The sequence below is a fragment of the Halichoeres trimaculatus genome, unplaced genomic scaffold (genome assembly GCF_033239565.1).
Source record: "Halichoeres trimaculatus isolate MK-OKI-2021-1 unplaced genomic scaffold, fHalTri1.1 fHalTri1_scaffold_15, whole genome shotgun sequence".
Taxonomy (NCBI): domain Eukaryota; kingdom Metazoa; phylum Chordata; class Actinopteri; order Labriformes; family Labridae; genus Halichoeres; species Halichoeres trimaculatus.
In genome coordinates, this window is record NW_027437193.1 from 26,355,952 (window position 1) to 26,382,265 (window position 26,314).

The 26,314-nt window shown below is 42.7% G+C and overlaps 2 protein-coding genes across 2 annotated transcripts in view; one reads left to right on the top strand and one right to left on the bottom strand.

The window, feature by feature from the left end:
* Positions 1 to 17,684, bottom strand: part of LOC141803996 (protein unc-13 homolog A) — a 43,734-nt gene extending 26,050 nt beyond the window's left edge. The window contains exons 1-11 of the mRNA XM_074688171.1: positions 17,348 to 17,684; positions 11,005 to 11,034; positions 10,665 to 10,764; positions 7,456 to 7,573; positions 7,186 to 7,309; positions 6,521 to 6,591; positions 6,313 to 6,367; positions 5,844 to 5,873; positions 3,871 to 4,084; positions 427 to 1,527; positions 183 to 285 (exon numbers count right to left, since the gene is read on the bottom strand). Of these exons, the coding sequence (XP_074544272.1) occupies positions 183 to 285; positions 427 to 1,527; positions 3,871 to 4,084; positions 5,844 to 5,873; positions 6,313 to 6,367; positions 6,521 to 6,591; positions 7,186 to 7,309; positions 7,456 to 7,573; positions 10,665 to 10,764; positions 11,005 to 11,034; positions 17,348 to 17,369 (1,968 nt within the window). The 5' untranslated portion in view covers positions 17,370 to 17,684. The remainder of the gene's footprint in view (positions 1 to 182; positions 286 to 426; positions 1,528 to 3,870; positions 4,085 to 5,843; positions 5,874 to 6,312; positions 6,368 to 6,520; positions 6,592 to 7,185; positions 7,310 to 7,455; positions 7,574 to 10,664; positions 10,765 to 11,004; positions 11,035 to 17,347) is intronic.
* A 1,282-nt stretch (positions 17,685 to 18,966) lies between these two features.
* On the top strand, positions 18,967 to 25,907 carry btbd2b (BTB (POZ) domain containing 2b). The gene is made up of 9 exons (XM_074688252.1): positions 18,967 to 19,565; positions 19,673 to 19,792; positions 19,983 to 20,139; positions 20,578 to 20,683; positions 20,777 to 20,974; positions 21,107 to 21,299; positions 23,175 to 23,262; positions 23,357 to 23,503; positions 24,822 to 25,907. The coding sequence occupies exons 1-9, from the start codon at positions 18,982 to 18,984 to the stop codon at positions 24,981 to 24,983; spliced, it is 1,755 nt and encodes a 584-aa protein (XP_074544353.1). The 5' UTR covers positions 18,967 to 18,981; the 3' UTR covers positions 24,984 to 25,907.
* The last annotated feature ends 407 nt before the right edge of the window (positions 25,908 to 26,314 follow it).

The following is a 26,314-nucleotide window of genomic DNA, read 5'->3' on the forward strand; positions in this document are numbered from 1 at the left end:
ATTAATAATTCACAAGGCATCCATATTTCAAGGCCTCTGTGAAAACTTTTAGAGTCTCTTAGACTCAGGTACATCTTTTACATTACTGGGTGGAGCTGAATCAGGCCCACAGCTCCTGGATGGACTGGACTGAAATCTGGAACATGGGGTTCAGACTTCAGCTGGAAAATATGTGGTCTTACCTCCCGGAGCTGTTCTAAGACCTTGTTGTAGATCCTATGCCAGTTCTCTTTGGCTCTGACTGCTGGATCCACTGGCTCTTTGGGCTCCTCTTCGACTGGAGGGCTAAATTTAAAACACAGTTTTAAATTTCTAGTAAAAATATCTTCAGTTGTTATATTAATAGACGCTGCAATAAATGTGTTGTTTCTCCAGCCTATTTTTGGGTAGCTCATTGATCTAATTCCTTTCATCCTCCTCTCCTACCTCTCAGGGGGCATCTCTTTTTCCTCCTCGGGTGTCGGAGGCCGGCTCTCTTTGAAATGCTCCTGCGTCTCCTCCTCTGGGAGTTTCTCTTCCGGCTGGGCAGGAGGTGTCCTGGCCTCTTTCTCCAGCCCCATTTCTTCTTCCAGCCACGGTTCTTCCTCCAGCTGGAGATCCTGGTCCTCGGGGTGTTCTGACTGTGTGGTGGCAGGACCGTTGGGTTGGGGTTGTGGCTGCCCAGTGGACAGGGTCTGTTGGGAAGGAGGACCAGCAGCTGCAGAAGGGGGCTGGGAGGCTGAGTTAGCCATGGTGGCTGGGTGGGATGGAGGGATGGAGCTGGCTGCAGGAGGCTGCTGTGGCTGAGGAGCAGCTGAGGCTGGGGGTTGAGACTGGGCAGGCTGAGCAGTGGGAACAGAGGACAGGAAAGTGGAGGCCAAACCTGTGACTGCAGCTGTCAGAGGTTTGGCCATTGAAAAGAAGGATGTAGCAGAGGGGGGTGCCTGAGCCTGAGGCTGTGTTTGGGGCTGGGGCAGTTTAGGAGGCTGGGTTGTTGGTTGACCAGCAGGGGGCTGTGCTGATGGGGCCATGCCAGGAGGATTGGACTGGTTGGATGACTGGTTTGGGGGCTGAGTAGGGGGCTGCTGTTGGTGTAAAGAGGGCTGTTTTTCTAGAGGAGGTCTAGAGCCAGATACATCCAAAGATGGAGGTGCTGTTGATGTTGGGGTAGGAGTGAAAGGAGGCTCCATGTCCTCGCTGAGGGTCCCATCTAAATTGTACAGATCCTCATCATCATACATCATGTCCTCATCCTCATAGAGGCCCTCTTCCTCTCCCTCATACAGTCCTCCATCTTCCTCCTCATACAGAGCTGCTTCCTCTCCTCCATCTTTGCTGTAGCCGCCCTCGTCACTGTACTGTCCCTGGGTCTCATCGAGGTCCCAGTCTGGAGAGCCTTTACTGTAGCTAACTGAAGAGTGACAGGAATGGTACGAGTCATTCTCGTCGTAAGGATCCCTCTCCCCATACTCGCCGCCGTAGTCCTCCTCGCTCAATTGACTGCTGCACCGGCTCAGCTCTGCAGACGAGGCATAGCTCCCTGAGGGGCTGGAGGGAAGAGAAGAGAGGAGAAAACACAAACAGGAGAGATTACTAAAGTACCAAAGAGGAATATAATTTAATCATGAACACAGAGGCGCTTTTATCCAGGTTGTTATTGCACATATAGAGCACATGTTGAAATATATAATTAATGGCTTAATCTTCCCTTTATGACTCATAATCTCTTAAATGCCAACAGAGCTCTTAATTGCACTTCAAGGCCTGTATACATATAACTCTATCGGGAAGCCCTACTAAAAACCTTTTCTGCATGTCTTGGGGTGGCTGGGCACAATGCTGAAGGCTAATCGATGAAAAGCACTGGGGATACAAGAGAACCAGACAAGCAGTGAGAAACAGAGCAGAACAGAAAGGTGAGAGACCTCTAGAAAGCAGACAAAAGAAAAAGCAGGAGCATCCAGAAATGCAGCAAACAGAGGAAAAAGTATTTATACTCTCTGATGAATGGGGCTATTAAAAATCTGAAAGAGGCACAAGGAGGGCACAGAATGGATGGCGAGAGAGGGAGATAGTGAAGACAGGAAGGGAGTGGTAAGCGTGGAGACAAATAGAAGAGAGCAAGGATGGAGAGAGTGAGGAGAGCCGAGGGGAGGAGATGAAGAAGAATGGGCAGGAATGTGGGGAGGAGAGCCCTGTCCGATACACTCACAGAAGCAGCTAATCTTATGTGCAGTATTGACCATTAGATTGCCAGTTGAATAATTCATAAAGCTTGGGGTAAGGGATGCATAGTTTCATTGCCAGTCTGTGAGAGATATGTCAATAGAAGCTAAGAAATGTGGCTGCATTATAAACAACTCTGAAACAGAAATAGTTTTCAGTCTGTATGACCCAGTGAAGGACAAGGAGGACAGAATCAAAGCATTCCCCTTAAGTCTTCTTTACGTAGCACATTTAGACCTGACACGGGTTTAAAGTGAATGATTGAAGATGGCTGAATTTCATGTAGCTGCCTCAGTTTTAGATTTCTTGTACTAAGTACACAGTCATTGATATAAGTAGGAATGCACCGATATCGATCCTGATAACAGGTATCAGCGTATTGGTGCCCCTCAACGCTGGATCGGTATAGGTGGGAAGGGGCCATTCCATGGTGCCGATCCAGGCAACCAGCTCTGTCTTTTTCTTTGCCAGCTCTCTTGACTAATTGATTTGAAATGTTACCTCTGAAGCGCTTGCTTTGTTTCTTGCTGCATTTCCAGTCTACAGGGTATAAAGTTTATAATTGAAGAATTTCTTTACATTCTGAGGCATTGTTTTGCAGGTAAAAATATAAATGCTCATAGTTTAAATAGATGTTAACTTTAGCAATTCCATCTACCCATTTTTTGCCTTTTATCCAAAACGTTAACAGTCTTGTCCCACAGTAGGGCATGCAGGTTATGATTTAACACTGGTATCAGATCAGTATCGGTATCGCCTGATACCCAAATCCCAGGTATAGGTATCGTGTCGGAACCAGAAAATTTGGATCAGTGCATCTCTAGTTATATGTAACTTACTGTGTTAGCATAACTTAATCAAACCTCATGACATTGTATCAAACTTTAACAATGACCAACAAAAGAACCACATAATGGTTAGTAAATTAATCAGTCAATGACTGATGCCAATTACACTGTTCAAGGGCCAATAGGGACAGATGTGATAACAAGGAAATGGATCATGCAGAGTCATAGCTAATGCACACCCCCCTGAGTCCTGATCAATATAGAAGTGGTGTGACGTTGGTGTGTGTACACAAGCAGGTAAATAGGATGTGTTTGCCTTGTATCTGTCATTTAATTGTATCTGCTTAACAACTATCATTTGTGTATTGTAATGACATTATATCACTGTTTGTGGGTTTTTTTTGGTTTAAAGCACAATAAATGTCAGCCATTTTTCTAACTTCTAAGAATTTATTCCCCAAGGACTTAAGACAAAGGTGTTTTTTGTAGGAAGATTTTGAAGAACTTAAAAAAGGAAATGTGCTACATTAAATGTAAAAAAAGACCTACCTTCAAACCTTAGAATTTTGATGTGGCTAATTAGATATCAAGAGGGTTCATACCACCCAGAGCCACCTCCTTGGATGCGCCCTTTTTTTCTGATTATACAGTAATTCTTAAGCTTTTTACTTACTCAGAAATGCCTTGAAATCTTTAATTCCGGGCTCAAATTAACTACTGTGTTACTGTCTAACGTCTTTATAACCAACTGATAGTAGAAACAAATGATCAGAATCATTCTCGGATGTCCAACAATTCATCATGAAGTGTGAAAAAAGAATGGGTGATGAAAATAAATAAACCTTCTGGTCATATTTACACTGTAGCAGACACATACCTGACTGTCCTCTGATGTTGATAGTCGACGTCCTGGTTGTTGCCAGAACGTGGGTAAGAATAACTTCTGGAGCTGCGGTGCTGGTGGCTGATGGGATACTGGTGGACGGAGGCGTTGGGCTGTGATGTGCTGTAGTAGGGAGGGGGGATGCTGTTACTGGTTTCACTTCGGTAGTCACTGTCTCTGTCATCCACAGCACTGTCAGGATCTTCATCTGCAACATGAAGAGGGAAATAACTCATCAAAGAGGAAAAGTTGGAAGATTTGCCATGTGGAGAGAGATGAAATGCTTTAATCAGCACTGAACTCATCTCTTAGTCCCATCGTCATTATGGTAATTATAGATATAGATGAGATATCACTCAACTTCTAGACCCTGATCATACTCTTAAAGGTCATTCAGAGTACACCCATACATGGTGCACATTATCAGCAACTTCCTCCTCCCTCTCATCATCATAACTGAAGAAAAATCTGTTTCTTCTCACTAAAGGAGAAGCTTTATTTTCTGTGGTGCCCAAAGATCAGAGATTAACATCCCAGAGAGACTTAAACAGTGCTGAATCAGTCAAAGTGAAACCAGCATGTATTAATCATTTATCACCATCCATCATCGTCTCACACACTCTGATGACGGCAGCTGCTGCACTGCTTACACCTCAAGCCTCATCTGTCTGGGCATGTAAACACTAATTAAAAGGCATCAAACTTGGTTTTCTTACTTCAGCTGTGTCCCTCTATTTCTCTCTGTCTGTCTCACTTCATTGGCTCAACATCTACCCCCCCCCCCCTTCCTCTTTCCTTTTTCCCCTGAATAAACAGAGTTGAGATGAATTGCTGCAGTTGTGTGGGTGAATCTGACAGACACTTATATAAGACCATCTGCTAATCACAGCAGGACAGAAACAGAGACACACACTCAGATAGAAACACTTTTTTAGTTTCTCATTTACAGTATCTAATATTTATATACTGAAGCATTCACTCAGCAGTCTGTAACTATTTGGAATAGTTTTGTTACTGTAGCTGTAGACTGCAAGATAGATAGACTGTAAGATAGATAGAACAATGGTTCATTTGAAAGGCACAGCTATCTGAATTACTCAGCTAACCTTTATACTGAAATGACACCAAAGACTGTATATAGAGTGGACAGCGTGGCTTTGCTATTTACCACTGAATGGTTTTAAAGCCAAAATACCCCATCACAGGCGAAGCCATTGGTAGCACTTGTGCAGCCAGAGTCTGCGCAGTCGAGAGGGACTCTGGGAGAATCTGAGTGGAGCCGGATAACAAAAATATATATATTTTGTTTTCTTTCGAGAGTCTCATCTTGTCTTGACTCTACCTCCCAACATATTTTACAATCCCAGAAAAAACATTCACCAGAACGGCAGCTGTCAATTGTTAAATGTAACATAAAACCTCTTTTTAACCTCGTATAACTGATGAAAACAAAACTTTTCCCAAAAAGAGGATTTGAATACAAGGCAGCCAAATGATATCATCAAATCACCTCAACAATCAGACGTGAGAAACATTTCTACAAGGTGTATCAATTCTTTAAAGTTTGACCACAGCCCATCTGGAATGACTGGAGAGACAGATTTTTTTTTTTTACCTATACTGCAGCCAGCCACCAGGGAGAGCAGTTTTTGTGGTGACGTCACTTTGAGCCGAGCAAGATGACGTCCATATTTTTACAGTCTGTGGTTGACATCAACTCTAACAGGATGAATGAATGTCTTTTTTTTAAGTGAAGTTGATGAACTAGCCCTTTGAACTTTGTTTTAGTGTGACGGTGTGCTCTCACCTCAACAACAGTGCAGTTTGACAGGAAAGATGAGAGCCTGTTGAATTTAAGTCTTACACTTTTCATCCAGTACACATCCAAAAACTCTCATATCATGGCTGAAAGTAATGTCTTTCCCTTTACAAGTGTGTGAGCTGTACTGTTTTGTGTATACACTTACTTTGTTGGTCTCCCCATAGGCTCCAGTTACCTGCAACAAGACAGCAACGGCTCAGTATTGATTATGAATTATACTGGTGTTAAAGCATAAACACGCATTTGCACCTCTGATGCCTCTAAGTCCTCTCATGGAGCTGGTGAATGGGCGGAAAGCACAGAGCGTGCTGAGACACTAAGTCCTCCCAGCTGCCTCAGACTGCTGGCTCAGCGGGCTCAACACACTGGACCAATAGCCGAAGCATAGCAGCATCCCTGATGAGCTTGCTTTTGGATATCTGACACCCATATTGATCCTTCACAGCGCAGTGATCCATACCCTTTTTCCCCTGTTACAGTTCCCATGTGTGGTTACACCCAACATGCACATGCTGATGCAAAAAAAACCCTAATTATATTTCAACAACATACATTAGTCTGTTCTTTAGCATAAACACGCGGCTTTTTTTTCCTAACAGTGATATGAAACTTACAGCACTGGGTTCCTGGGGCACGGAGTGGTCGCTCCTGCTCCTCCTGGTAGGAATACTGAACCCAAACAAACAAAAAACTGATGTCAAGCCAAAAAAAAGGTCTAATGGCATTTCAGTCATAACGCGTAACACACTTATTTTCCAATTAATGTCTGTTTGTTCTTAAATGCAAGACAGTGATAGGGTAAAAGTCATAGTAAGTGCTTACGTCTTGGTCCCTCATGGCGTTGAGCTGCTCAAGTTTTTTGGCCCAGTACCGAGCCTCATCCTCAGGGATATCTGAAACAACAAGGTGGCTAAAGTGAGCTGAAATAGCACCTTAATAAAGCTTCCTCTGCGCAGTTTGTTAAAATAGTTCTTCCCTAACTCCTGCCTGAGAACAAGAGAGCTGAAACAACCTATTTTTCAAAAAGGATTTGACCCAGATCTGGGTTTTGACAACATGCAAATTTCTGCAGCTCCTTTTTCCTAACAGCATCAAAGCCATAAACCCTATAAATAGGACGGGTCCCCAGTCTGGGGAGTCAGGTGTACACTATTGACTAGAGGAAAGAGAAGCAGTATGAAAATGACACCTAATCAATGCTAAGAAGAAGCTGGATCACTGAGAGAAAGAGGACACAAACATTGCCCCTTGCACATGTGCAGCCTGGTATACATATCACAGAAAATAGGTCAGGTGGATCGATCAGTCAGAGAGACTATTGGTGTTCATACATCACTATTTGCTGTGAAAATATACAGACAGACATAATTTATTTAAGTCATCCTCTTCTTCCCTCAGGGGTTGTTGATTTTAGATAAATCTTTTTTTTTTAATCTCCTCACACCTTCTGACAGTTTCTGATTTTGCTGTGAGAATTGATTCCTCACCGAGAGGCAGTTCGAAGCGTGTGTCGAGCAGCACCAGGTGGAGAGTTGGGTCTTTGGTGCCACAGATCTCATTATCAGTCATGATGACCTGAGAGTCCAGTGTGAGCCACTCGCCCGGACCTTCCTGTATAAAAAAAACCACAGCTCTCACACACAAAAAGCATTTTCAGAACAAGGCCAACGCAGAGTGAGTGAGTCCCTTTAATCTAGCTGAGTACACAGTGTTCTGCTACAGCACGTCTCAAGTGGCAGTAGTGGTTAATGGTAAACCTCATTAGACTGCCGGATGCTCCTGAGGGGGATCCACACAGTGCCAACCATGGTGTCCCAGATTAACCCTTTGTTCCACACCTCTACCGTCAGACCCAGGTCCAAACGGTTTATTTCACTGGTGACAGAGAGGAAGAAAGAGAAACAGGAGGATTAAACATTGGGAGACAAATGAAGTGACTCAGAGATGAACATGCATCTAAACAGAGATATGGACAATTCAACTACTACACTTGGTAAAATAAAAGTATTGTGCTTTCTCTGACTGTTTCCATCTTTGGTACTTATTATTCCAGCCTGCAGAAAACACCAATGAGCTGGTATCATTAGGCCAAAACAGGATGATGATAGATACACTCACTGGCCACTTTATTAGGTACACCTTGCCGCAGATTTGTTGGCTGAACAACCATGATGAGAATCTCCCGTTCCACCACATCCCAAAGGTGCTCTATTGGATTGAGATCTGGGGACTGTGGAGGACATTTGAGTACAGGGAACTCATTGTCATGTTGAAGAAAGCAGTCTGAGATGATTCCAGCTTTATGACATGGAGCGTTATCCTGCTGAAAGTAGCCATCAGAAGATGGGTACACTGTGCTCATAAAGGGATGGACATGGTCAGCAACAATACTCAGGTAGGCTGTGGACTTTAAACCATGCTCAGTTGGTACTAAGGGGCCCAAAGTGAGCCAAGAAAATATCCCCCACACCATTACACCACCAGCAGCAGCCTGAACTGTTGATACAAGGCAGGATGGATCCATGCTTTCATGTTGTTGACGCCAAATTCTGACCCTACCATCTGAATGTGGAGCAGAAATCCAGACTCATCAGACCAGGCAACGTTTTTCCAATCTTCTATTGTCCAGTTTTGGTGTTGCTGTGTGAATTGTAGCCTCAGTTTCCTGTTCTTAGCTGACAGGAGGGTCACCCAGTGTGGTCTTCTGCTGCTGTAGCCCATCTGCCTCAAGGTTGGACGTGTTGTGTGTTCAGAGATGCTCTTCTGCAGACCTCGGTTGTAACCAGTGGTTATTTGAGTTACTGTTTCCTTTCTATTAGCTCCAACCAGTCTGTCTATTCTCCTCTGACCTCTGGCATCAACAAGACATTTTGTCCCACAGAACTACTGCTCACTGGATATTTTCTCTTTTTGGGGCCATTCTCTGTAAAACCTAGAGATGGTTGTTGGTTAAAATCCCAGTAGATCAGCAGTTTCTGAAATACTCAGACCATCACGTCTGGCACCAACAACCCTGACACGTTCAAAGTCCCTTAAATCACCTTTCTTCCTCATTCTGATGCTCTGTTTGAACTGCAGCAGATCATCTTGACCATGTCTACATGCCTAAATGCATTGAGTTGCTTGGACAGGTGTGCCTAATAAAGTGGCTGGAGAGTGTATATGAGTATTGGCGTACATTTATAAGAGCTGCATCAATTTTGAAACCTTATTCCACAGAATATGATAAAAATAATTCAGCAACTGGATCAGCATGTTCATTCCCAAGCACAGAGCACTGCCTGCAGCACATGTAGCCGAATAACATCGCAAAGCAGATGGTGGTCAGTGAGTAACTTGTTTAAAATCAACAGCAGCCTTCTACAGTGTAAAATCCTTTCACCACACACACAAAAAGGACTAAAATTTAGGATCAAAAGAGTCAAGTTTTTCCTCCAAGCTTTGCTTCACTAATCTTCTACCGCACATTTTTGTGGGATTATTACATTCACCCCCTCACATATCTTTAGAGAATAACAAATAACTTGTTTAGATTGTAAAATAAGTCTGGACTGCTTGTTAAAAATGTAGCCAGTCAAAAAAACTCACCAATTTTATGAAGAAGTCAAACATATCTCTACTTCCAGCAGCTGCATCAGTTAAGAGGCACTTGCACATTGTTGCATCAGTACAATCTTTAAATGTCAAATGTAATTCATCATTCACAAGGACCATCACTGTTCTCATATTTGGATATTTCTTGGTTTATTTGCTGATCAGACTTCCACTGCAGTAGCAGTTTGAATATAAGACTTTTTATTGTTTTGGATTATTTACTCATATGAGTACTTCTGTTCAAGGATGAATACTAAACACACACTGGCTCTCTAACGCACACAAGATGCACAGTAATTACTAGTGGGCTTCGCTGTGACAAATATAAGACACGTCTCTGTGGGAACGAGCCTGAGAGAATCTCACATAAAACATTTACAAGACAGCAGGGAGCAGGACAGGGGGGAGAAAGGGATAAGAGGAGGGAGGAGAGGGATGTGATGAAGGCAGTGGAGGAGGTGATTGTATCGCATGCCTGGGGGGACAAAGTGGGAACTTTAATTAAGAAATAGAGAGACTGGATTTCCCGTCTCAGTGGTGACTCCTTTTAGGAAACGTGATGTTTGAATTATGGCTGAGGGGGCGCAGTCGTTTAAAGGCTGTTTGAAGGCGGGGATGAGGTTTTCTGCAGCCCAAATATTACATAACAGGGCTTCACTGATGCAACCCCGGAACAAGGCTTAACGCCTCCGAACATCATACAGATGCAGAGGACTCCGCAGTCAGCCCTCCTGCTGCATCCCACATGCTGAATGATTCTCAGCATTCACCGCCCATATGCTGCCACACTATCAATACCACACTGGATCCCACTGCATGGAGTAGGAGCAGAGTTGTATAATGTTTAAATAATTATTCCACTGAAACACAAACTAAAAAATACTAGAGAAGGCAAATGCAGCTCAATATGCCTAGAGATTAGAAAAAGGATGTGAAAGAAGGAAGAGTGTGGGAAGAAAGTATGGGTTGAAATGGGTAAGGGAGGAGGAGGGAGGGAAGGTGGAGCCGATGAGGAAGAGACGGAGAAAGGCTGGGAGGGAGCCAAGGTTGAAAGGGAGGATGAGAAGTGCAGGAGTGTCAGGGGAGAGCAGATGAAAAAGAGTATGAGGCGATCGTTTGGGGCTGAGGTACAGACGTGGAAAGGAGGAGCTGTACAAACAATGCAGGGATAAAGGCTGCTGGAGATGGTGGGGTTATAGAGAACGCAGGAAGGGGGTATGGTTGATAGAAAGAAAGAGATGAAAAGACAAAGATGCACACATTCATCTGAGGCAGAGAGTAAAAGAGAGGTTGGAAAGCAGAGGAAGAAGCAAGAGAGCAGGAGATAAAGGAGCAGGAATAGAGTTTTGTGAGAAGATGATGAGGAACTCACAACATGAAGTCTTGCTCCCAGCTGGGCAAGCTGCCCCTGACAGCGATGGTTGTGCTCTTCACATTCTGCACCTTCAGGGTCACATAGGTGTTGAACTTCTCTGTTAATGAGAAAGAAATTAAGACAGCGATGCATTAAAATTAAACATGCAGAACAAAATTAAAGTGTTATCCCTGTGAGAGCTTGATGCTATAACCTGCAGAGTAACTGACTTCCTATCACTTCATTCCCATTCACGGCTGCACCATGTGATGTGTCCGCAGTCTGCTTAAACATTTATGTCACATAACAGTGAGTTTCTCCTCCCAGATCTTTTTATATCCAGGATCCCTGGTCTTACCTTGGGGTCCATCCAGCTTGGCTTTCTTCACTGTGGAAACACAGAGAGGGACAAAGTCACACACAGGAACACCATCTGTTTGCACTTCTGAACGCTCCTGCATTCTCTGTTCTTCCTTACTAACACCTACCTGGCAACAAAAGTAAGCTAGTGATAAAACAAAACATCAACACAGAGAAATGTCTGTATAACACAGCTCTGACAAAGATCTGATCACACTTGAGATGTATTCCAAACCAGCACAGACCGGCATACGGTGCACACACTGTACACAAAGTATAAGACAGTTTGCATGGGTTGCTGCAGCAGATTCAATGCTCCTCCTTCTTTCACCATAAGGTCCCGATACTGGCACCGAGTGTGGGAACACACGGGACTGGAAAAACACGGCCAGCTCTCCTGTTGTGCTGTGTATCAGTGTGGACCACAGAGTACAGAAAGATTAAAAAAACACAAAGCAAGCACAGATTGACCATACTACTTATGTCTCTGTGTGGTCATGGTGAAACTGTTTTCTTTAAAGAGCAGCAGTTAAGCGTTCAGACTTGATTATAAACATGTCAACATGGAAGCGCCCAGTCTTGTCTGTTCATTTTGTCTGCGCCGCGTTAAAAGGAAGATGCTGTAGGATTTAACAGTGAAAGTTCGAGCTCTCACTCTGCAGCACATTCCAGCTTTGACGTAATTCACACATACATTTTTTAAAACTACAACCCACTGCTCTCCACATGCTCTGCCACACTGCAGGCGTCTGCACACCACACAGTACACACATGTACACACCCGATCAAAAATTTAAGACCAGATGGAAAGTTGCAGGAATTTACATTTTGTACTGTTGGATCTAATGAAGGTTCTAAGTAGTTCAATATGCAAATAGAAGAAATGGGAGTGAAACAAAAACTAGGGATGCATAATAACATCGGTAAATTATCGGAATTGACCGATATTGGCTTCAAAATGAAATATTGGATATTGACCACGCACCAAATTTCACCAAAATAATAAACCGATAAAATAATAGGCTGAAGCTGCAGATTTTTTTTTTCAACTTTTTGTAATTTTTGTTTTGCACTGAGTAGTCCCATATTTGGCTCCTGTTTTAAATTAAACTTGAATTCAAGCTGCAGTCTGTAAGGTACATGTATCTGACTACTGTTGGCACATTTACCAAATAAAACATTTTATTCAATTTAGGTTTAATTGCTGAACAGTTGCACTTTTTATATGTTCACTGTGAACAGGGATTATGTTTACTGACTGTAGAATTAGCCTAATTTGCCCTGGTTGTGGGTATTGTTATTATTTCCTGAGGGACAGGCTACAGCATCATCCAGCTTTCAAGTAGGATTTATCTTTTTGAATTTTTTTATTTGAAAGCAATCTTCTTAAATAAAAATTCAGTTTCAAGTAAATATTTTCCTTATTTTGCGCAAGAAATGAATAAAACTTAACACATGTGATAAGAGTATGCACCATAATACAGTATACTACTTCCAATACAGAAGAGAGTTGATCTCTGTAATTGTGTGCACAGAAAAAAATATTGGTATTGGTATCAGTATCGGTTAAATGAGCTGTTAAATGTTGGATATTGACAAATTTCATTATCATCCATCCTTAAAAAAAAACTGTGTAAGCAATGTATTGAAAACAACAAACTGAAATAGATAGGCTGTACATCAGCTGATCAAAAGTTTAAGATCACATCCTTTAAAAGCCAAAATCTGTGCAAAAAAGTGGATTCAATAATTTTATGACATGTCTCTGTCTCTCTACTAGGGATGGGTACCTTTCACATTTGAAACGATACGGTACCGATGCCCGGTACCTGGCAATTGGTACCGGTACTCAACGGTAGCAATTTTCTGTACTTTGTGTGTTTATGTGGTAAAAAAATATCAATTTGTTTCATAATTATATTATATTTTAATTCTATTTTTTCAATTTAACATATATATTCTTCAATATATAACCTTGCAATGCTGTGTTCATGTCCAGCGTCACGTCCCTGGAAAATTGCCTGCTCCTTCACTCGCTCACTGTCACAAGGATACATTTAGGTACCTAAACATGGTACCTTTTGATTTTACATGAGTCGGTGCCTGGTACTTTTGATAGAATTCAGTCGGTACTAGAGGTGTAACGGAACACAAAAAACCCGGGTCAGTACGTACCTTGGTTTTAGGATCACGGTTTGGTACATTTTCAGTACAGTATGGAACAACACAAAACCATTTGCTTGTTTAGCATGTTTATTAAACCAAAAGCCTGCCATTATACAGCGAGGGGGGAGGCTCTTCAAGCTCCGGTTGGTTGTTAGCAGCAGCCATGATGCACAAATCACACAAGCTCCTGTGGCTACGGAAGCTCTTTGATATTCATCTTCTCATTGACGTCACGTCCACATGATATGCACATGATCGCAAAGCACGAATCACAGACCACTTTCCTCGTGAATATTAAAACGCCTTCCCTGCTCAGCCAATCATAGACGAGTACTCACGTGAATATTAAAGAGCCATGTGCAGCAGCTAACATAAACTTACTGTAGTCGTTGAATACAGCACTGTACCGAACCCAACGGCCTTATGGAGCGGTTCGGCACGGATACATGTACCGTTACACCCCTAGTCGGTACTTATAAAAGTAACTAATTCGGTACCCATACCTACTCTCTACCATGACCTCCTGATGGCAAAGGCAAAAAATCTCTCTCTCTTTGAACACAGCCAGATTGTTGAGCTGCAAAAGCAAGGCTTGTCAACTTGCTAAGACAGCTATTTTACAATTCCTCAAAGATCCTGGGGGTTATGGAACAATTAAGTCAAGTGGTAGACCCTAAAAAATTTCAACCAGATTACGGCTGTCCTTGGTGCTGACTGTAGCCCAACAACCATCAAACAGTAACTGCTGGTCACGCTGGGGCATCAAACAGTGGCTGGCTATGTGGAAATGTTGCAGGGGGCCTCCTTCATGACTGAGGGCCCTGGTTTGTGTGGTAACGACTGAGTTTTTCAACAGGACAACCCTGCAGTTTACATGCCTGCCTGACTACCACCCTGTATGTTCCCCTGATCTAAATCCCGATGAAAACATTTGGGGATGGATGGCAAGGGAAGTCTACTGAAATGGACATCAGTACCAGACAGTTGATGCCCTCTGTGAGGCCATCTTTTCTGCCTGAAGCAACATTTCAGTCTACTTCATTCTGAATTTTGAACCTCTACTTAGACTCTTTTTAAGATCCAACAGAGCAAATGTAAATTCTTGCAATTTCTCAACTGGTCTTAAAATTTGATTGAGTCTGTGTGTATTTGTGAAGCGCAAACTCAAAACCGTGCTGCATGAGCCACTCGGCAGCTTTATCGCCCTCTGAGAAATAAACTGTGAACACCAGTATCTCAAAATATTGTGCACAGACCATTCACAGCAGAAGCAGTCACTATAGTAACCACAAAAGGAAAAGTTAAATTGTCCTGAGTCAGCACAGCACTTCTTTTAGCCAATTTCCCACTACTTTTTGCTGCTTTGATGTAATACACAGGGCACAAAAGAAACACAAACACATAAACTCTCTCTGCTCATGACTTACACACTTCATACCAACAACAATAAATACTGATCCACTCCTCCATACACACCTCAAAAACCTTTATTATCATATAAAAACACACAGTCCTGCTCTAGCACAGCATCCTCTCTGACATCCAGTGAAGTCCTTAAAATAGCTGTGGCTGTAAAAAAAAAAAACCAAAATGATCCAACACACTCCAGGAGAAACAAAGCTATGCTTGTAGCTGTGCTTCACAGAGTTTAGGCAGACATCAGAGTCTGCTTTTGACTGTGTTTTAGTGCCAACACTGAAAACAGCCCTGGAAATATATCAGCACAGGAGGAGGATCAATAAAAAGGGAATTGGATTTTCGACAGTGGAAAGCTGAGGCTTAATAATAGCACACAATCATAAATCTCTCTGACAAGGTGAGTTATGATCCACAAGCCCCGCAAACACTATTTTGTCACAATTGCAAGGATCTAAGCAGACAGGACGACACATATACAAATACACTTCATGTAGGTGTCTATAAATCATACACATTATGCCTGTGAGGGCTGTAAACGTTATATCAACTAGGGAAGATGTAGGTTATGTGTGTGTACAAACCTGGACTCAGGAAACAAGGTCAAAGGTAGAAATATGTGTCATCATCTTGAGTTTAAGGGCACAAAAAAATCAAAGGTGATTTCATCCTGTCGTCAAATGATGCACCAATACATTTTGTGCAACTTTTCTTCTTTTGGCAGAGAACTCTGACACAGCACGCTCTGACTTATTTGAATTGAGCCGATTGCCAAGAAAACAGAAACTCTAAAGGGAATCAAACGAACCCTTCAAGTTGAACTGTCAGGGAAATGTAAAAGAGGCAGAGGCTGAACCGAGTTCAGCCATCAAGTGACAAAAATATGGGCTGATGTGATTCAGATCGACAGAGTCCTGCTCTGAAGGGTCACATGCAGATCTGCAGTAAACCTTACAAATGCTGACAGAGACGTTACACTCTGAGATTTAGAGTCTAAATCTAGACGGTAAAAAACTAGCCTCTGAAAAATGAAGAGAATCTGCAGGAAAGTAAGCCAAGTGTTAAAGCTGTGTGTCTGGATTCTGCTTTGTCTGCAGATGCTCCGGAGAAACGCTGCCTATTCAAGAGGCAAAAAGTACTGTGGAGGCCAGAAATAGCTCCAGTCAGGTAAGCATGAATGATGTAACGGGAACAGAAAGAAGGCTCTCTGCCAAGGCTCGTAGTCTACGACACTGACAGCCGCAGTCGCGGTTTATGAATGAATAACACTCAGGGTCTTAATGACTCCAGGGACTGACTCAGTGAAGGCACAGTGGACCTGACGCCACTGGATGAGGTGGGGCAGCATCCATAATGGGCCGTAGGTAGGAAAGGTGACTTTGAAAACACATTAATTTCCACCTCTGATAACCAAGTAGAGTCATACCCTACAATATTCTTTAACTGATCAGATATAAATGAGGTGACGTGTTCATGAAAAGATAGAGCCTTCTGTAACTATTGAGATGAGCAAACAATACAGTTAACTGTGAAGAGATATTTCTGTTTATTCGATGGGTTCTTTGTTTCACCAATGTCTTTTTGATCAAAAACTTCATATTTTTTTGAGATCCCAACCTAGGTTTTAACCAGCTGTGGCGGCAAATGGGCAACATTTATTGATCATCGAATAACAGAGCAGTCATTTTTTTATTGATCAGTGAAGTATCTTCAGATCTTAAAAAAAAATGACCTGCTGGTTATCAGTGGATCTTTAGCTTCATCATTTTCTCGCAACGTCAAGAGAAACAGTGACCACTGAAACAACATCTTTTACCCTCCAATCAGATTCCCCAATTATTGCAGAGTCAAGTGAGGACAAACTAGTGGCAGCCTTGCAGTACTGCCAAGGGATCGCTCCATCAAGGGCCAGAACCCTCAACCAGAGGACCATCAATCCCTTCTTGAGGGATCCCCCCTCCTGGCTGCATCTCGGATGTGACGCTGGAAGTGGTGTGACTCTATGAGCCATCACAGCAGATGCTTATTCATCGTATTGTGAGGCAACAGCGTAAAGCAACAGCATCAGGTGCTTTTTGGGAGTCTGGGAGGAGGAGGAGGTGACGCATCGCTTCAGGGAAAACGATGAGGAGTGACGAGCTGCACCTCCAGCTGAATACGAGTATTCCCTCACGACTACAGCAGCGCGGCAGAAAGGAAGCGGCAGAAAGGAAGCGGCAGACGGTGCGGCAAAGGCAGCGGCAGGGGCTTTTCCTCGTCCTCCTCCTCCTCTTCTGCTGACTGCCCACGCATGAATGAACAGAGTGGATGACACACAGAAATCGCAACAGCACTCACAAGGGAGGAAACATCGGATCTCCTCCTCCTTGTAGACATTTTTAGAAACTCTGGGAGCCCATAGCATGTTTGCTAATGATAACAGTCACGACTGGGCTAGCTTGTGATAAATGTGCCCCTCTTTTTCAGGTGTCACAACTCATTCATCTTTATGCAGTAAATTTTACAGACACATCACACAGCAACAGTTCTGTTTCAAGCAGCCCATTACAAAGATGTTTCCGTTTAGACAAGCAGCACCGTTGCTGTGTGATTTAATGACTGCTCAGCAAAAACGGACCACTGCTCGGGATACACTTTTCCACAGAGCTGATAGCCCGCAGGCTCTGTCACACATCTGGTGCAGTTTACACGTGAGCAAGTGATACTTTCACAACAGCAAACACACAGCCCCCAACTGCCCCCTCTGCCTCTTGTCTTACCTCCCACACAGAGTAGGGACATCTCTGATAGCGGTGTGAGCGTCCCCGGCTGTCCTCTACTGAGTGCTCCGTGATTTGTTTGGTCAGTCCGTTGGTCTCTTGGTAACACAAACCTGAAGTCGAAGCGTTATCCTGAATGTCCCCGGGAACACATCATTTTGTCAGCGCTCGAGTGTATCTTTGCGGGGCTGTTGCTCTTTGGGCAGGACACATAAGAGTGAATTCCTCGCCCTCCACTCCGTCCTCCTCTGCATTGCCTCAGCTCTGCTCCGCCGCTGCTCCTCCTGCGCGCACAGCCATCTTGTTTCAGCAGCAGCACCCTCAGCGCGAGGACAGCTCCCCCGCGCCGCGCTGCCCTGACGTCAGAGTTGATGAGAAGCAGGCAGTGAGAGAGACGGGATGGGTCTGTATTAACCAGCACGGTCCTGCCCAGTGTAATGCTCTCAGTGATGGCGCTGAGGAATCCCATTCACTGTTTTCAAATCCATACCGCATGTTGCAAATCATTATTGACATCTGACATTTAACACTGCATTTGTTATGCCGGATTTTGACTTGCCATGTTACACAGTATCTTCCTCTCACTGTGCGTTCTGTATTTATCTATTGTCTTCTATCCTGCTCTCTTCTGACTGTTGCACAAACAAGCAAAACAGTAAGTGAATAAAGGTTGAGTATAAAGACGGACTGTCTCTACAAAGTATTTTTTACGTCTGTAACCACTCCCAAGAGGTAGGCCTGAGAGGATTTATATCACACTAAACTAAACAAAAAAAAAAACCTACCTTTTGTAAGCATTTTTCAAGGCAAAGATTATTTTTTGTTACTTTTTTTTTATATAGAAAACGAAATGAAATGAGACAAAAACAGCAAACTTATTATTACGCCTTTGTCCACAAGAGGTTGCCAAAATTACCCAAAAAGTAAAGTAACTCAGATTTAGCGAACAGGGCTTTAGTATTCGGATATGGTCGGGGGAAGCGACCCCCAAAGCTCTGCAATTTTCAAGTACTATTTTTTCTTTGATTTTTTTTTTTTTTTTTTGTGTGTGTGTATATATATATATATATATATATATATATATATATATATATATATATATATATATATATATATATATATATATATATATATATATATATATATATATATATATCCCAATCATTTCAAACCATCAACGCTATGCAGAGGGTCCACACTTTGTAATGTCTCATGTTCCTTCATTTAGATCTTCTTTTTATAAACTAATTAATGTATACAAATGTAAAGGTGTAAATATGGCCTTTCTTAAACCCCTGCTCCTTCAGTTTTTGAACTAAGTTCCTTGACATTTTCACTTGTGAACAAATTAACCTTTTCTAGCATTTTTTATCAGTGGTCAACATAGTCTTTTCAAAGATAAATGGGCCTAGGCTCAAATTTTACCTAAACTTTGGAAACAGGTGTGTCAGATGTATGAAACCTCAAATCCTTTATTGCAGATACTACAAGCTGCAAATACACTGTTACACCCCCAAAAAGTAGAACTGAGCCACAACCACCCATAAATAAACATCGCTCTGATTTTGTTTATTTAAAGGGACGTTTTGATACCAATAGTAAACGCAAGAGGGCAGCAAAAGGCAGCACTGACTATGACACTACTGGAAATACAGAGCGCGACCAAGTGCGTTGTTTACGCCTACGCTGGGTTCAAGATGGCTGCTGGGGACAACAGCGGCAGGCCTCCCTGCCTGAATTTCTCCGGTCCGGGTCCTTTGGGAAACAGCCAGCCCAGCAATAGCGTTTTCTCCATGCCAGCAACCAACGGCGGAGCGGCCGGAGCAGCCGGGGGAGCACAGGGAGCCGCGAGGCGCCCCAATCCCCAGCTGGGGCCTGGCGGGGGAGACAACAACGGTGTTTCAACCGGAGCTCCGCCGACTGCGCAGAACTCCCTGCAGCAGTCCGCTGCGGCAGGTGCTGCGGCAGCCGGAGCCATGGCCACCCCGGCGTCCAATATGGCAACCACCGCAGCGTCAAATGCACCCCAGGCGGCAGCACCGACCGCCACTCCGGCGGCTGCGTCGGTGCTAGTGTACCGTGAGCCGGTGTACAACTGGCAGGCAACGAAGAGCACCGTGAAGGAGAGGTTCGCTTTCCTCTTCAACAACGAGGTGCTCAGTGACGTTCATTTTTTAGTTGGCAAAGGAATGGGGGTCCAGAGGATACCTGCGCACAGGTAAGCGGATCAGCCGCACAAGCTTTGAAACAAAAGCTAGCTAACTCAGAATACGTAAAACGGAAACACTAAACCTGCTTGTTGCTGCTGACTGCTGACTTCTCCAGGTTTGTGTTGGCGGTGGGGAGCGCAGTGTTTGATGCCATGTTTAACGGCGGGATGGCAACGACCTCAACAGAAATCGAGCTCCCTGATGTGGAACCGGCTGCTTTTCTGGCCCTCTTGAAGTAAGACCTGTTTGTTTCTGTCAGTGAGAGCACCAGTCACTCATCTGATTTGCGCGTCCTCAAAGGGGGCGTGTATATTAATTGCCCATCTTTTATCCACATGACAGGATGTGAAATATTTGCAGGTAAAACCATGCCCAGACAATGTGATCTGAAAAACATGTTTGTATAACTTCTGGACCTCCTGCAGGTTTCTCTACTCTGATGAGGTCCAAATCGGTCCAGAAACGGTGATGACTACACTATACACAGCCAAGAAGTATGCAGTCCCTGCCTTGGAGGCCCACTGTGTGGAGTTTCTGAAGAAGAACCTGAGAGCAGACAACGCTTTCATGTTGCTCACACAGGTCTGTGTCCTGACATTTACAAATGTTTGCCAGCGCATGTATGTCTTGAAAACTCTGTGCACCACCTCTTTATTTGCATTATGTACCTATTCTCACAGTGTTAAACTGCAGCTCTTGGCTTATAGTTTTACTGCCTGTAAAGTTATTTTTTGTAACTGGGCATGTTAAACATGACATTATGCTCAACAAAGAACCTGCAGTTTTATATTTTAAAACGGCAGGTAAATTGTGACTGGTTCTGATCATAAATTGTCAAAAACACTTCAACAATGTGGTTAAATTAAATTGCCATGATGTTTAATAGCAAGGGTTTACTTATCATTTTTATCTTTAACAAACTAATCCTGATGTTTCAGGGTGAAGATGTTACATTTTTAAAGTGGGACGTGTTCTTAATTAATTAAAAGAGTGTATTTAAACTGTTTTTTCTTCTTCCAGGCCCGGTTGTTTGATGAACCCCAGCTTGCAAGCCTCTGTCTAGAAAACATTGATAAGAACACTGGAGATGCTCTCGCTGCTGAAGGCTTCACAGACATAGATTTGGGTAATGTTGCCTTGTAAATTTTCTCATCATAGGTGCATGTTATTCTACATCCTTCCTGACAGTAACCCTTTCTCTTTTCTTTCCTTCATGTAGATACACTGGTGGCGGTGTTGGAGAGGGATACTCTTGGGGTGAGAGAGGTGCGTTTGTTTGGTGCTGCAGTGCGTTGGGCAGAGGCAGAAGCTCACCGGCAGCAGCTCCAGCCCACACCTGAGAACAAGCGCAAGGTCCTGGGCAAAGCTCTCACACTCATCCGCTTCCCTCTCATGACCATTGAGGAGTTCGCTGCAGGTGAACAGAAATACAGTAAAGCCATCACTGGAGTTTACTTCCATAGTTTTACTTTTGTCCTTTTTTTAAAGCTTTCCATGCGCCAAAACTTTGTTTTTACTTGTGTTCTTGACATCACCTTTTCCCCATTAGGTCCAGCCCAGTCGAGCATACTGACTGACAGAGAGGTGGTGAGTCTCTTCCTCCACTTCACAGTAAACCCAAAGCCTCGTGTGGACTTCATTGATCGGCCTCGCTGCTGCCTCCGCGGGAAGGAGTGCAGCATCACGCGTTTTGGACAGGTGGAGAGCCGCTGGGGTTACAGTGGGACAAGTGACCGCATACGGTGAGTGTGGAGCATTTACCTAAAAAAATATGAATAGCCTCTTTTTAAGATTTGAGATGGGCTTTAATGTCAATGCAGACTTAAAGCTTGTTACCATAAAAAATAAAACAAAACAACCACTTTAGAGTATGCAGCACCTCATTGGCTGCATTCACAGATGTCTTTCTTTATTCCCACATAAGACAGTAGTGTACATGAATCTAGTCATTCAATCTTAAAAAAATCCTACAATCAGACCAAACCCATGATACACCTGATCAGGCTGCTATTTATAGGAATACAAACTTCAATACACCTGAAAAGTTATCATGAGAGTTGATGTCAATAGCCTACATATGCTGTGCAGTCATAAATCCTTTCCACACACGTACTCTTGTTTATACCCTGACTATCCCAGTTTGGTCTCCCCATCCACTCTGACTTTATCCAAACTTCTTCTTGACAGCCCCTTGTTAAAAAGTCTGTGAAGTCAGTGTGTGAACGCAGCAGGTAACTGCGTGAGACATTAACCGTCAGTGATTTGTTGAAGGAATGATTTTTTAAAATTTCTCTGCATTATACTTTTAGTATGAAGCACAGCATCTTTTAACAGTTCTGGTGAAAAAAAACCCAGAAAGGGTCAGAACACATGACCAAACAAACTACCCAGCTGCCCCCTACCTACACCATTAAAAAAATATACAAGAAGGAAAAGAGTGACACGTTATATCCCACTGTGAGGTGCATGAGTGAACAGCGAGTCCCCAGTAATGTCAGGGCCTGAATGTACAGATGTTGTTTAGAAAGTGTCAGGAGTATAATTACAAGGGCTACAGAGTGTGTCTATCTGCAGTGCCGAAACTTGTGAGGATTTTCTCATTTTTAGATTAATACAAAATTAAGCTCTGTGGAATGCTGAAGTTGTTAATCCTGCACATTATTTCTGCAAAGTAATCTTTGCAAATGGATTTCCAGTCATGTTTTTAAGCATACCGTTTTCAGAAGAGCAATACAAAAATCTGCAGACAACAGCCTAAACTTCAAACTCCCAACTCGTCCTTGTTATTTGTATGTAATGATGTCTAATAATGTCTGACACAAGGGATGGGTACCTTTCACATTTAAAATGTTACGGTACCGATGCCTGGTGCCTGACAATCAGTATCAGTACCCAACAGTACCAATTTTTGGTACTTTTGTCTGTTTATGTGGTATTAATAATAATTTGTTTAATAATGAAAACTCACAGTTTTAAAATTTTACATATTTATTTCTCTATGTATAAACTTGAAATGCTGTGTTTATGTCCACAATGGAAAATCGCCTACTCTTTCACTCTCTAACAGTCACAAGGATGCGTTTAGGTACCGTTTGATTTTACGGGAATGGGTTCTCGGTACTACAGATAAAATTCGGTCTGTACCTATAAAAGCTCCTAATTTGGCACCAGTCCCTTTCTGTCACTCCTTATAATCCCATGATCTCAGTTTGTTAGTGGGAAATTTTTGCAAAGATGTAAATCTCTAAATCTCTGAGGGTGACTGGTCTAGGATTTCTGGATCAAACCAAAAGCTCATTTTAAACCTCAGCAATTTGAAGTACAGGGAGTGAAAGACGGTTTGGCTGATTTCTCAGTTTTTTATGCTGTTTCTTGCATAAAGTCATCAGTGGCATTATGGCAACAGCTTTGCTAGAGAAGAGCAAAAGACATGAATGAAAGTGTAAAAATATCTGGAATGGCTAATGAGGTCCAAAACATGTTCTATGTTTGTAGCTTCAGCTGTGCTTTTCCTCTTGCAGTAATTATATACAACCACAAACTGAACATGACGCTCTTTGCAGTTAACCTTCAAACCCTCTCCCTTCTTGATGAATTCCTGTTGTTTTTCCTCTCAGGTTTTCTGTAAACAGAAGGATATTTGTGGTCGGGTTCGGTCTGTACGGCTCTATACATGGACCCACAGACTACCAAGTTAACATACAGGTGTGGTAATATTATCTCATCCCCCGCTGTCTGTTGCAGGCGTGTTGTGCAATTTGTTTGGATCCGTGTTTCAATTTTCTCCCTGTCGATGCAGATCATTCACACAGACAGTAACACAGTGCTGGGTCAGAACGACACAGGCTTCAGCTGCGATGGGTCGGCCAACACCTTCAGAGTTATGTTCAAAGAACCAGTGGAGATCTTACCCAACGTCAACTACACTGCCTGCGCTACACTGAAGGTAGGTCAAAGGGGCTTTAGCTTCTAGGATTAAAACTAATTATTTTCTCTTAAAGCTATGGGTGCGTGAAATATATTTTGTACACTGTGTAATGTACAGTATATTTTTTTATGATAGACCATTTTAAGAACATGTTCCTTGTGAAAGATTTGCTCCTGTAGTGTGTTTTCAGTCTACTTAATATCAGAGCTTTTCATGTGTACACTGTAAACCCCAAAGTTTAAATTAATCCATTAGATTAAGCTATGAAAACTTGAAATTTGTTAGAAAGTTCAATTTACATGAATGTCTGAGTTTTCAGAGTCAGAAATGATGATTTTTGAGTAGATTTAACTTTTGTTACTGTTTAAGTAAGCACAACTTAAAATCATTAGTTTATGACTGAGTTTTTTAACCGTGAGTGAGGAGGGGACACAGTCAATATGAGACCCTGCTGTACTTCCAGACGTGCAGCAGTGGCCAAGGTTCTCTGTGCTCCACATTGTACCAACTGTTTGTCTGTGCGTCACAGCATGGATCAGCTGTCCATGTTCTATGTGGTGTGGACTGACTGTGACAAAAATAAATAGACAAATATATCTTTGAAAATTAATTTTGAAATTGGCCTAAATAGCATGAAGGTCCAGTCAAAAATTTCATTTATTAATACATTAACCATTAGGCGCACACTGCAAAAGTCAGTAGGCACAAGACTCCGTGTCATGGAGCATAGACCACCAGTCAGTGCCGTGGGGCTCAGACAACCTGTGCCCCCTTAGGAACAACATTTCAATGAACAGCAGGGTCTCATATCTACTGCCTTCCCTCCTCACTCACGGTCACCTAAGTTATGAAATTAGAGCTGATTTTTGTTGTGACGGCGTTTGTAACTATGAGTGAGGAGGGAACGCTGTGGATATGAGACCCAGCTGTTCTTTAACATGTTATTTAATTTAGTTTTTCAGATCTGCTTCAACTTTTCTATTATTACATTTACTTAATTCATACGGCAAATTTATTGATATCACACCTTTCAGTTTTGAGTAAGGTCAACTTATCATGTTTTACAGTGAGATGCAACGTTTTTTAACATTACTTAATATTTTAATTTGTAACATATAAGCATCAGGTTTATTAAATTAAAGACATTAAGTAGAATGATTTTCCATAATTATCGTAACTACTTAAGATGTTGAGTTAATTAAACTTATTTCAATACTTTGTTTTTTTTAAGGTTAACAGTTCACAAACATTTTTCAAGTGAACCCAACTTATTCGGCGTTTACAGTGTTTACAGTTTACAGTTTGAGTTGACCTGAACGCTCTGTCTGTCCTGCAGGGCCCAGACTCTCATTATGGGACGAAGGGAATGCGAAAGGTAACACACGAGTCGTCATCCACAGGCACAAAGACGTGTTTCACCTTCTGCTACGCGGCTGGCAACAACAACGGCACTTCAGTAGAGGACGGACAGATTCCTGAGGTGATCTTTTACACATAGTCGCCCCTCGTGTACCAGCAATCTTCCATCAAATGTGACGAGAGCCTGACACCAGCGCGGGGCCACACCTCAGCAGCCGTACTGGGGATTCAAACTCTCAGACATCGTACCGCTCCCTCCATGTAGTGAACTACTGTTGACCACACGCGAGGTCAAGTAGCATCTAAGCAACGTAGGTCACTACACGGGGCGTAGCTCATCATTTGAAATGCTGTCTTTCTCTCTCTGCCTGCTGGCTTCTTTTGTCCCTTTGTGTCGAATAACGCCGGCCTCTGAGTCAGACGTGACTGTGACTCCACAGGGGGAAGGAGAGGAGGAGGGAGGAGCAGATAATTCACAGCATCGATGTCGTCGCTGTGGATTGCAGCACAAAACTTGACACTGAATTCTCCACAAGCTGTACATTTCCCCTTCCTGTCCTCCACAGCGTTGGTGCAAAAGAGAGCTGCAACTGGATGAATGTACAGATTATCAGATTTGCCAAGACAAGATCCTCCTCACCGTTCAGTGGAGACCAACATTTCACTCTATTTGTTGTCAGCTGCAAGTTCCATAGACTCATAGGCTTTATGAACTCATGGCAAACTTGAACCATTCATTTTAAGCTAAACACCATGATAATGGTAAGAAGTTTTTCGGGTTTCTACATACAGTACAATCTGTGATATCTCGTGTCCTTGCTTGGTAGTTGCCTATACTCAAAGATACCTTGCACTTCTCGGCCTTGCATATGTTCATTTGGTTGTTGTATGGATGCACACTAACTCTGCAGATATGTTTCTTTTAAGCTTTGTTTTATAAAGTGTGGGCAGAGGAAATTTCCCTCTTGGTGCGAAAGTTAAAGGGTTGTACATTTAAAGTGGCATTTATTAACAGTATATATGTAACTTGAAATAACTATCAATTAAAGAGTGAGGAAAAAGATCTTGGGTGCCTTTTTTTTAAAGAAAACCAATGCATAGAGTACGCTTTGCCAGGTAACCAGTCAGCTTAGCTGATACAGACTGAAAACAGAGAATTAGCCTTTTTATGTCATTAAGTTTTAAGGGAATAGAAATAAGATTAGAGGAAATGAAGGAAAAAAAGTTTAAAGGACTAAAGGCCTGTGCATCTTTTAATCTATGGATTATCATGTAGATACATGTCTTGGCTGTTTCTTGCAAAGCAAACTAATTTTCCTCTTGAATCAAACATCGGAGATAACTCCTTGAATAGCTTTGGGTGAAAAAAACAAAACAAAAAGAAACTGCTGTTTTTTGCACTAAGACATTTTAAGGCGACTGATTTGTTGATATCCAGTGTGCTTCAGAGATGTGTAGACTTCCTGTCTA